Source organism: Ambystoma mexicanum, chromosome 10, assembly GCF_040938575.1.
Source record: "Ambystoma mexicanum isolate Mex_15411 chromosome 10, UKY_AmexF1_1, whole genome shotgun sequence".
Taxonomy (NCBI): Eukaryota; Metazoa; Chordata; class Amphibia; order Caudata; family Ambystomatidae; genus Ambystoma; species Ambystoma mexicanum.
The window spans coordinates 729,580,722-729,592,920 of record NC_090932.1 but is presented as its reverse complement, the minus strand read 5'-3'; the positions used below and the strand labels follow the sequence as shown (position 1 = coordinate 729,592,920).

Genomic DNA, 12,199 nt, shown 5'->3' with positions numbered 1-12,199 from the left:
TTGCCATCAATGTTGAAGGCCTTATAATTGGAGCTGAGTTTTTTTAGATTAGTGTTGGATCCGAGGAGCAGGATTTTGGTTTTCTCATCATTCAGACATAAGCCGTGTGTGGCCACCCATGCCTGAATGATGAGATATATTTTGTTTACCCAGGCCGTATCTGAGTCGAAGTTGCCCGAAAGGGGTATGAGGATCTGGGTGTCATCTGCATAATTAGTATATGAGACACCCAGTCTGTCCAACTTGTCAAATAGGGGCTTGGTAAAAATGTTGTAGAGGGTGGGAGAGGCGCAGGAACCCTGGGGTACCCCGCATGTTATTTTGATGGGGTCTGCTGAGGCTAGGGTAGAGAAGACCCTCATGGTTCAATTGTCCAAGAATGATTGGATCCAGGCTATGGCCTCTTTCGAGAAGTGGGCAGCTGAGGCCAGGTGTTCGCACAGGACTGCGTGATCCACTATATCGAACGCTGCCGACAGGTCGAGGAGGAGTAGCATGGCGGTTTTTCCCTTTGTCGTTGATGTCATTGATCTGGGTTTTAAGATCGATTAGGGCTGTCTCAGTACCGTGCTGTGGTCTGAAGCCCGATTGGCGGGTGCCTAATAGTTTGTGAGTTTCAAGATATTGCTGAATTTGTAGGTATGCTACTCTGTCTATTATCTTTAACAGGAACGGCACCATGGTGATGGGCCTGTAATTGGTGGGAATAGCAGGGTCTAGGGTTTGCTTCTTGAGGAGAGGCAAGACCCAAGATTCTTTGAGGTTGCTTGGTATGGTGTTGGAAGAGAAGGATGCGTTGATCAGCTTGGTTATAAAGGGGGCTAGGTCCCTGGCAGCATCCTTGATTACCTGGGGATGGCAGTTGTCGCCTTTGCAGTTAGATGGTTTAAGTGAGGCTATAACTCTTTCTGTTTCTGGGATAGATATTTTGGTGAACCTGAAGAGATTCTGGGATGGAGGGTTGGTTGTTTTGGCGTGGTTGCTGGGAGATGCTTCATTGGTGGTGAGGGAGTCTTTTTTTAGTGCGATTTTAGTTTGGAGAGTTTTGATTTTATTAGTTAGGGCGTTTTGGATGCTGGTGCACCATGCTTTGTCCTTGATTATATTGTCTGGTGGGGGCATGGGGGATTCTAGTTCCCTTAGTATGGCAAATAGTTATCTGGTGTTGGAGCTAGATTTTTCGATTCTTTCATTGAAGAGATTCTTTTTTGTGAGTAGAATTTCTTTTTTATAGTTGTTTGCAAAAAGTTCAAGTTGTGATTTGTTCTCTTCAATGGGGGAATTGCGCCATTGGGTTTCAAGTTTCCTTTTGTGCAATCTAAGTTCTTTCAGATGTGGGGTGAACCAGGTGTTCAGATGGACTTGTTGTTTACTCTTTTGCAGTTTAAGAGAGGCAATGATGTCTAGACCTTTCTTTATGGCATTGTTGTAATTTTCTACTAGACACTCTGGATTTAGGTTGTCGGGAAGATCATTGAGGGTTGGCAGTAGTAGTAGTAGTAGGAGGTTGTCTGGGGTTATATTTATTGTTGCTCTAGTGGGCAGTGGTGGTGCCATGATTCTTTCTTTGTTGACTTCTTTATTGAGAGATAACGTGAAGTCAATGAGGTGTTGGTCTGTCCAGTGTTGGGGAGTGGTTTTGGTGATGATGGTATCGCAGTTCAGGGTGGCGATCCAGTCCAGGGTCCTACCTTTATTATGGGTGGGGGTGAGCAGTCTTTGGATTAGGCCGTGTTCATCCAGCATGTTGGCTATGGCTTGTGCTGGTTTGTCATCAGGGTCATTTAACCCAAGGTTCAGGTAGCCTAGCAATAATATTTGGGAGGTGTCTTTTATATTGTTAGCTAGGAGGATGGATAGGTCTGCTTCGAATGAGCCAATGGGGCCAGGTAGCCTATATATTAGATAAATGGTTAAGGTGCGACAGTTGGAGATAGGCAGTTTGGCTACTAGGAGCTTGCAGGATTTGAGAGGTGCTTGAGGCAGTGGTTTTAGCTCGAGGTTTGTTTTAGCTATGATGGCTAGGTCACCTCCTCTATTGTTGGGCCTGTCCATTCTGATTATTTGGTAATTTTCTGGAATAGCTATTGAAAGTGCTGGGCCTGCTGCTTCGTGCAGCCATGATTCGGTGATTGCTAGGAGGTCGAGATTCTTTGAGGATAAGTTGTCTGCTATTTCTGTGGCGTGGGCCACTAGCGATCTCGCGTTGATCAAGGCTCTGGATATAGTGGTAGAGTTGGGTGTGTCCTGGATTGTTATAGGGATGAGTTTGGGTTGAGTGGAGTTGTAGCAGGGTGTGGTTTGGTTCGGGCGGGTTTTAGTGTGTTTCAAGGTGGGTCTCTTGTTATGGTAGATAGGCTCGTAGAGGCGGGGTAGTCTGGCTCGTAGTCTGGTGTTTCTTTCTAAGGTTGGACAAGGTGCATTTTCTGCAGGGTACATAGTTATGGCAGCAGTAAAGATGGCAAGGTGTAGTAAGGGTATGAGGAGGTATGGTAGGGTGGCTGATTGGCTCTTACTAAGGTACATTGTACGATTTGGATCTGGGATCAGCGACAGTAGTGTGGATCGAATATTGTATAGCGGGGCTATTCTGGCTGTAGCGGTAGTAGAAGGGAGCAGCAACTAACGTCTAGTGGTGATTGTGGCAGCAGCAGTAGTAGTTAGGTGCAAACTAGTATAAGGCAATATCAGGTAAGGCACAACAATTGGTATAATGCCGGCAGTGTTTTAGATTCAGAGGCCTAAGACCTTGGAGAATTCTCAGTGGAAGGGGTTCACCTAAATTAGAAATCACGCTCAGGCTAAAAGTGGCATGTGCAAACAGATGCAGTTAGACAAAGGGTTCACCTAAAATCAGAGATCACACTTAGGCTAAAATTGTGAACAGATGCAATTAGACAAAGGGTTAACCTAAATTAGAGGTCACACCCAGGCTAAAAGATGGCATGTGCAAACTTCACAGTAAAGGTGAGCGAGTGACAACACAATCAATGTAGTCCGTTAGCGACCATAGGGCACAACACAAATCAAATGTGGTCTATTAGCGACCATAGGGCACAACACAAATCAAATGCGGTTAATTAGCGACCATAGGGCACAACACAAATCAAATGTGGTCTATTAGCGACCATAGGGCACAACACAAATCAAATGTGGTCTATTAGCGAACATAGGGCACAACACAATCAAGGTAGTCATATAGTGGGGTAGCGTTCAAGGGTTCTGAGTCGTGCTTAAAGCTATAGAGCTAGGGTGGTATGTGTGAGACCAGTAGTAGTGTGTCAGAGAGCGAGTCTATAAGGCACGAGCTGGCAAGTTGGGGTGTTGTTACAATTACAATTGTATAATTACAACAGGTACAATTACTGTTTCTACTACATGTGGCAGTAAAAAACAGGCTAGATGCCGTTTGCTAGTGAGGGCCCATGTGGGTGCCCAAGCACTATAGGAATGAGAAGAAACAGGCATGCTGCCGAAATTTGGAGTACAACTAGGGGAGGCATATGGCCTACCTTGCATCTGGCAGGGCCCGCGGCCATCGATCCTAGAGTCTGCTACTACTGCAGTGGATGGCGGGATCTCCTACTCCTCTAGACTTCAGTTGAGACGTTGGCACAGAGAACATACTTCGAGTATGAGGACGGGCAGAGTAGGGCGCTCCAGCGCGCAAACAGGGGGCAAACAGGGGCCTTTGTATGGGCCTTAGTTGTGAGGCCGGCGTTTCAACCTGCAGGAGGAAGTGGAGCGGTAAAAAGAAGCTTCTGTTGCTCAGCAGCGAAGCCACGCGGCCAGAGCCTCGCTCTGGTGTTGCTATGCGCCCGCCATTACGGAGTCAGGCGGAAGAATCTGCCAAGGTCAGGCGATTCACTCGATGCGGTGCGCTTCGGCTTCGGGTGGAAATAACAGCTTGCGGCTGCTGCAGTTGGATGTAGGTGTGCTCAAGACGCATACCTATATGGTACTGATGAAAAGACCTCACCCTTGAGGATTTCTGTGTGACGGGGCAATCCGGTGCACAGCTGATCCGTGTGTAGTTGGAGCCGCTCCTGGGCTCTCCAGAGGCTGGGCCTCCGTCCTCCTCTGTGGTGTGCTGCAGCGATATGTCGGTGTGAATGTTCCTGGTACTTCCAAATGGACGGTTGGAGTGTGGGCTATACTTGGGACCTCCTCTACAAGGGACTTAGTCTCTCTGGTGTTATTGGAAGCAACTCAACAGAATTGATTCATCTCTGCTGGTAAATGCATTTCATTAGTAATGCTACAACAATGATTGTTCATTTTTCAACCAAATCCCCAGGTTTGCTTACCCGTTTTCGAGTCTCCACTTGTTCAGTTGGGGGCACCAGTTTTGCTCTTGTTGATTGTTTTTCACACTTTCCACTTCCCAATGTTTTTTTAATGGTTTAAAGTGTAACCTATATGGGAGACATGTATAGAGCTAGTTCTGATGTCTACACCGGTAACATAATGTCTGTAGAGCTACATATCATTTCTCGACATGTACACTTATAATGTCCCTATTCTGTGCTGTTTCCTGTTTCATTCTTCTCAGAAGGATGTCTCTTTAGTGCACCCTCTCCACCCATGAACTCCACCATTTCTATATTCCAAAATGAAGTGCCACATTTCAAGGTCAAATCAATCTGGCCATTGTCTCGTGTGCAATACTAAAGCCAGGTAAGATTGGGCACAGAAACGCATGTTTTGTCAAGCAGCTTAAAGTGCCACATTTGCATAAGGCTGCCAATACAATTGTCTAATTTCTTCAATGGCATGCACACCCAGGAAGCATTTTAATGTCCAAAAAAAGCCAATCTCCACTCTTGGGTGGCCAGGAATTGTACTGGTGAGGGCCCAAAATAGCAATGGTGGGATTTAACGTTTGACAGAGAATTTGTGTACGTACTTTGCTTTGTTTTTCCAGTATATTGCTATTCAGATCATGCATTTTATTCTCTTGTGTAGGTGCTTCTTAACATGCTAGAGTTTGGGATGAATCCACAGCGAGCAGTTGATGCAGCACGTTGTTATGTGGAGTACAGCAAGAAAGGTATGTCTCATTCTAATGGGGTACATTAGGACACCGGAGCACGGTGGCAGTCAATCCGGAGCCAATGAACGCTGGCTTCAATAACCATTATGGCTCCACATTCACCAGGGACAGCTGGTGCCTACCCTAGTGCATTCTCTCCTTGCCACCATGCCTATGTCTTTGCCGACTGCGCTCAACCACCCTCCGCCCCACATCCGTTCCCTTTCAACTTTCCCCAACTGTACCACAGACTTCCTTCTCATTCCAGCGATGCTGTGTGCTCCATTGACACATCCCCAGCAACTACTGAAATGGAAGAGGGGTTCTGCACGGAGACCCACTTTTCATTTCATCAACACTTCTAAAAAAATGTTTAAATAAAAATGTACACTACTAGCACCTGTATGTGGGCAGGCCGGGGTTGATAACGGACCTAAGCCCTCCCAGAGGCCGTCACTCCACTGGTGCCTAACAGAATTGGTTTAGTGGGCCGTTACTGACCCAATTTGCCTAGGAATGCGGCCATTCACACTACATTAATTATTATTAGCCTATTTGATCTAAAACCTTTGACCTAATGACCAAATTGACCTTTTTTGTGTGGTCCAAATTGACCCTTTTCCCTCCAATTACAAATAACAAAATACAGTTTATTTTAACACTCAAATTTAACATTTAAAAAAATTCCAAAAACATTTCTTCACTAATAATTCGTTTTTGAAACTGTATTGTCTTCATTCAGTGTTCGTTTAATTACATTGTAATGAAGTTCACTGTGAAGGACATGCTAGATAGGTAATCAGGCATGGTTATATTTGCATACTTTTCAGCTAATTTTCAGCTAGTTTTCTCATGTTCTGCGTGCCGTTTTGCCTAAATAAATTAAATAAGATATTCTTCATTAGTACCCGGCGCGCGCTGTACACCGGGAATACTACGTGTGGATTGGCTCTTTTCCGAGCCATACCACACGGTATTCCCGGGTACGTTGGTGCATCCCGTGCGTGCCGGGTACTCTGTTCCAGGCGAGGGGGGTGGCAGCCCCTTAGCCAATGAGGAGGCTCGAAACGGGGCAATCCCCGCTCTGAGCCTCCCCATGGCTGGAGGCTGCCTTCGTCCCCCGCCAGGGACTAAAGTACGTTTTTATTTTCCTCCACCCTCCTCCCCCGCAAACGATCCCCTCCCCACCCTCCCAACCCCACTTACCTTCTTTTTTCTTCTTTTCTTAGGAGCGAACGTGCTGGAAATACTTCTGTTCCCAGCGCGTCCGCTCCCGATGGCCGCTATAGAAATGGAAAATGGACTACGTTTTCCCTTTCCCTGCAGCCATTTTTTTCACCTTTTTTTTCTGTTTGGAAACATGGCGAAACAGAATGCCATTAGTACACCGGTCTAACACGCCGGGGTACTAATGGCTATAAGACCCGAGTCGGCGGGCCAATACCGCCCGCGGTAATGCCACCTGGGCTTCGTTAAGGCCCTCAATACGTTTGGGTCTATAACTACACCACCAGGGGCATAACCTGGGGCAGTATTGGCCCTCCTCCTCGGGTCTTATTGCCACAGTCAGGTTACATATTTCAATTACATTATTTTTAATTAATTTCATTTTACTTATTTTGCATCACTTACCAAGCTTCTTTTTGTTCCAATAGTGTTTTAATCCCATAAACTAGAAAGACTGCAATGAATAACTATATATTTTTTTTTATCTTCACACTTTCTGCGCCATCACTTCAACTCCTTCAACGTTTTCATGTGCTTTCTAGCACGCAAATGCGTGTTTCACAGTTTTCGATCTAATTGCCCACTTAAACGCTCATGCGGTCAGTTTTTTTTCGTACATTTTATTGCAAGCACTATTTTCTCAATCAAACAACGCCAAACCCATTAATCAGCAGAGGAAACCAGCACAACTACGTTTGTGGATAGTGGGTGGTCACTGATTTTAAAGCTTGCTTTCCAAATCCTTGTCTCCACGCACTCCTGACTTGGACACTTGATCAGAGCATGGTCGAGATCATTTCCTAAAAAGTGGTAATTGCTTGGATGGGCCCACCTGTGTTAGCACTTATAGGTCCTTCGATGCCCCCAATGCAGTATTACACATTTGCAAGACGTTGAGAAATCGCGTTTACATCTTTTTTTGCACTACGTTTTGCAAAAAAGCCTACATGCCGCCTGCTATTTACGCCTGGCAAACCACATTGACAATGGTTTTCTATCCAGACCGCCTAACACATTCACTCCTGCCAAAAGCACTTAAAAAAAAATGCCAGTTCACTGTCACACGACCACTTGTGTGATTCTACACTTCATTTATTTTCATCATCAAACGTTTCATTTTTAGCGGGTCTCAGCTGAGCTTTAGAATACCTGTTGCATGGCCACCTACCTGGATTTAAATATCACCTAGATGATCACCACAGCATGTAGTGCTCCTCATTGGTCCATTGCATCTTGGCTTTTCTCCCCGATTCATCTAGTGCTGCTTGGATGTATGATTTGGGCTTGGGCACAGCTCAAATTGTGATTCTTAAAGCACAAAAAGTGAACTAGGCAGGGGAGAAAGACGCAGGTATGGAAAGCCCCCATGGTTTTTCTGTTGTCTTGCTCTCACACCACTCTGTATTATAATTTTAGTGATAACACCTGCTGATTTATAGTGAATGGCACTGGCCTAAAAGCCTGAGTTAAAGGACCTAGCCAAGCCCAGGCCTTAAACTAGGGCTACAACCATGGCGTTACCATCCGGTACAACTTTTAGCCAACAGTGTACGGCTTTTGGTGCCCACAGCAGGTGCATGAACATTGGACCAATTTTGATTTCTGAAAAGGTTCGTGCACAGAAGATGTTTAGGGGGTGGCTCTTCGGCAGCTGGTGGTTTCAGGGAGGAGAAGCAGCAGGTGGCAGTGGAGTCAGTGTCCTATGTTTACTCGGCACCAGCTTCCTACGAACCGACACCCACGGGCATCCTCCATGTTCATGCTGATGAGGCATCCAGTGTCCTTTTCAAGGCACTGGACATCCAACACAGTTGTCAGGCAGGCTGTCAGAAACAGCGGTCAGTGCTCCAAACGTCTGAGCCTGCTCATACCCCACCACTGACAGTCGCGTGCAGTGCTTTGTTGCCACGCCCCCAGTAGTCTGTGGTGGTTGTCTGTCCTTCCATTTAAGAAACAGCCCAGATCATTTGACGCCGCCTCTCTGCATACACTGCCTGTATTGTCTTCAGATGGTCATTCGCGAGGATGGGGGTGACTGGGTTGAATGTTATCTTAACGAAAACTGAAATAACGAAAACATTTTTGACGAACCTAACATTTTTTAACCCCCCTCCCCACCCAATTTAATCCCTTGCCCCACCCCATATATATTTTTAATAAAAAATTAATTGTTTTTCGGTATTGTAGGTTCGTTAAAAAAAGTTATTTGTTATTTGAAATTCATTAACATCACTGGATACCGAGTGAATGGAGTGCTGGAGAACATGCTCCATTCCTATCACTCCCTCTCATGGGCGGCTTGACATGGGCGCATTCATTACCAAAAGAGGTAATAAATGATTGCCCTTTGTGGGCAAGTATACAAAATTAAGGAATATGCTATACTCTGAGGGTGAGCTAGAAACATTGAGGGAATGGCTCTCTGCGAGAGAGCTAGAAAAAGCGAGGGAATTTCTCTCTGTGGGTGACTAGGAGTAGTTGAAGGAATGTCTCAGATTTATTGCACATCTGTTACATTGAGGCACGTCTCAGCTATTTAGGAGAACCTGATCTATTGGAAGGAGTGGCTTGGCTCTGTGGGAGAGCCTGAAGAATGGCGGCGAGGGGCTTCACTCTGTAGAAGAACCTGAACCATTGAGGGAAGGGCTCGGCTGTGTGCGAAAGACGGAACCATTGTAGCAGTGGCTGTGGTATGTGGTTTAACATGACAAATTGGTGGGAGTGGTTCCGCTCTGTGGGAAAAGCCTAAAAATTGAAATAAAGAGGGAAACTCTCGTGTGAGAGCTGGGGGTTCTATTCATGTAATTATACAAGGAGGTAGCCCTCCCAATAGGATTTTTTTGCTCACTTGTGGTCCACTGTTATCATTACCACTACCCATCACCCCACTTCCTATTGTCGGTGCCTGAGACAAACTTGGAACCTCATCAACATCCTCTGTCCAGTGTCTTCTTGTTGGGGTTGGGACTGAGGCTTCTTTCAATAGCCTGCATGCGAGTTCATTTGAATAAATATACTTGCTCAATGTGGGACTCCTAGATGTGTCTTCTGCCAACAGAACCAAAAGCTTCGTGGCTCTTTTTGACAACCAGCGGGGCAGATTAGGCTTTTAAGAGGCAATCGTATTATTGTAGTCCAGCTGGTCATGATTCCCACGTACTCGGTCAAAACTGTGGTGGGCCATCATCCTTTCCCCACTGGCACGTGTCGAGCAGTTCGCCTTCCACTGTCTGTGCTACCATAGGCTGCTGTAGTGAGGTGTTTTGGGCTAGTTGCAGAGGAAGGAGTGTGCAATAATCCCTTCAGACTGGCTCTGGTGTAAGAGCAGTTTTCCTCAAACATGAGTCAGAAATAAGTGATACTTGGTGACTATTGATGTACCTGCTCCTCTTAGTGTCTCATCAGCACATCTTTAAACATAGTTACCATGTCTTTCTCTGAGTGTCGCTCCCGCTCCTCACCCACATGCTGATGAAAAGGGGCCACAGGCAGAGATGAGTGATTAACAAGCAAATCAGGACTCAGAAATTAGGGTACATTCAGATTTATTTTAGAGAAAAACCGATCCCAGGTTTTGGGCTGCACTGGATAAAAGTGTGGAGAAGTATTGAAAGAAACTGCAAATAAGCAGCTCTAACTTGGTTGGGGATCATAGTACATCAGTCCATACCTCACTTCCCTAATGTCCCATTTCCTGGTTGTTAAACCAGTCACACTCAACAAGGTTTTAAGTGTCTCCTGCACTTTCATGTTTAGTTTGGGTCTTTTCATTTTCCGCCACCATAGACCGGTTTCTGCCGCTGACAATGAAGTCAGGCTGCTGAGCTTTCCTTAAGTGGTCCTCCCCAACCTCCATGCTAGATCTTGCCACACTTGGGTCATGCTTCTCCAAATCTTTTGGGTCTACGGAGCTGTTGATCCTCCCATAGTGAGCACCTCAGAATACTGGTACGCACCTCTGCCAAAGCCCTGGCGAGCAAAGGTTAAACAGAGGTCCCTTACCAGGACCTCTTTACATCCCGTCTTTCTGCACTCTTTTAGCTGCACTGTCTCTTCTTCGTGATTGATTGATTGATTGATTGATTGATTGATGCTGTTTTTCGGTTATCAAGAAACAATAAAAGCAGTTTTATAAAAATCCACTAAAAACATAAAAATCTTACAAATTCATCTAACACATATCAAAACAAATGATTAAAGGCAAATCACTATATTTAAGATATACTTGTTAAATTCTAAAATCAAAATGTAGGCAGTACAGCATTATCATAAAACATAAACCAGTTAACCACGAATAACGCAGTAGAAAGACAGCAGATCCAAACCAAATCATAAGATTATTTCATCTACACTACATCCTCCGGCAGTTCCGGGCTCTGGTGAAATAGCATGCAACCGCATAAACTCTTGAGACACAAATAGGTGTTTACAGAACTCAAGGGCAGCAATTAAAGTATCCATATTGTTTGCTTTTAAAATAGGAAGAAGCCATCTTTTTCTAAGAGGCATCAGTATCAGACAAAAAAGGAGAAAATGATAAACATCCTCCTTTTCTGCACTACACATTGGCAAGCAGGAATAAGCTTGCCTGGACCAATTTGTAGTGTGGATGTTTACAGGTACGATGCACATATGTAACTTAACAAAGATTTATGAACACTAGTTGAGTGATCCAAGAGACTGCTTGATACCCTGCAGTGATCTTGCTTGCTTCATCTCCCCTCCTAACTCCCTCCCCTCTCCTCGTGACCATTCCAACTTCTCACTTCCTCCATTTGCCCTTTTTGACTCTGTCTCTCCCAGGTTGGTCACATTTGTTATACCCTCTCTCTTCATTTGGAATTATGCCTCTGTTTCCACCTCCTCTTCACTCCACACTTTCCTTATTCTCTTTTTCTCCGATATTCTCTCCTGTCAGCTCTTTTCTCTCATGCACCCACTTCTGCTGGCCCTTCATACACCACTCTTTGGCTCTTTCCTCCTATGATGAATTTGACCATCTGCAAGGGGAGAGTGTGCTCGCCTATGCCTTTTCTTTTTTTGATAAATGAAAATCAATGACGGGAGATCAACCTCAAGGACTGTGTGAGGCCATTCAGCACACAGTACATCTGCATCCAGCAAAAAACGCATAGTCACACGTACTCCGGGGAGACACACCCTACAGGCGCCATGTTCCCCTGTCATATTACTGCAAAAGTCGTCTACGAAACTCGGTCTTCTAGATGTCAAGTCCGTGATAGGTCAATATCCCTCAAGTCGTACCTGCTTCCTCCGCCCAGACAACTCCGTCTCTTTCCGCTGTGCTCCTGCCCCGTGTGCTCCCTGTGTGCTCATGCTATCTGGTTCTGTTCGTCTGTCCCCCTCAAATCTGTCCTTTCACCTATCCATTATTCAGTAGCTGGCTGCCCTGCACCTTTCGGCCCTTCCTCCTTTGTATATGGTGGTGATTTATATGTCGTATTTGATTACCCGTCTGCTGCTCTCAATTCCCGTATTGGGTACATTCCTTGCTCATCATCCGTGTCATCAGATACTACACTCAGAGTGACATGGGGAGTAGCGGAGGCGTGATCCCCTGCCTCCTTCACCTCATACTGGATCAGCATCCACTGCCGCCTCACTGCATCGTCCTCACCCTCGTGGAACATGCACCACAGATCGGATAAATGCCAAGCGTTTTGCTAACTTCTTGCCCTTATTGGCAACCTGTTTGTGTGTCAGTAGTGATTGCTGCACGTCTTAAGAGAAACTTCCGCAAGGTGGCCATGGTTTAGTTAACTTTCTCTCTGTACTTTTGGACCATTCTATCCTATATTTACACATCTTTTCCCGGTAAGGTGGACATGTCTTACACAGGTGCTGTAGGGGTGTGTCACCCCCGCACCTCCCCTTCTAAATTTTCTTTCCTTTACCTGACCTCAAGTTGGGGGTTTCGGC

At 45.6% G+C, this 12,199-nt stretch overlaps 1 protein-coding gene across 4 annotated transcripts in view; it reads left to right on the top strand.

The window, feature by feature from the left end:
• LOC138491689 (glutathione hydrolase-like YwrD proenzyme) overlaps positions 1 to 12,199 on the top strand; it is an 846,074-nt gene that overhangs the window by 830,479 nt on the left and 3,396 nt on the right. For all 4 annotated transcript variants that reach the window (XM_069618367.1, XM_069618368.1, XM_069618365.1 and 1 more), the window contains one exon: positions 4,966 to 5,050. In XM_069618367.1, the coding sequence (XP_069474468.1) occupies positions 4,966 to 5,050 (85 nt within the window). The remainder of the gene's footprint in view (positions 1 to 4,965; positions 5,051 to 12,199) is intronic.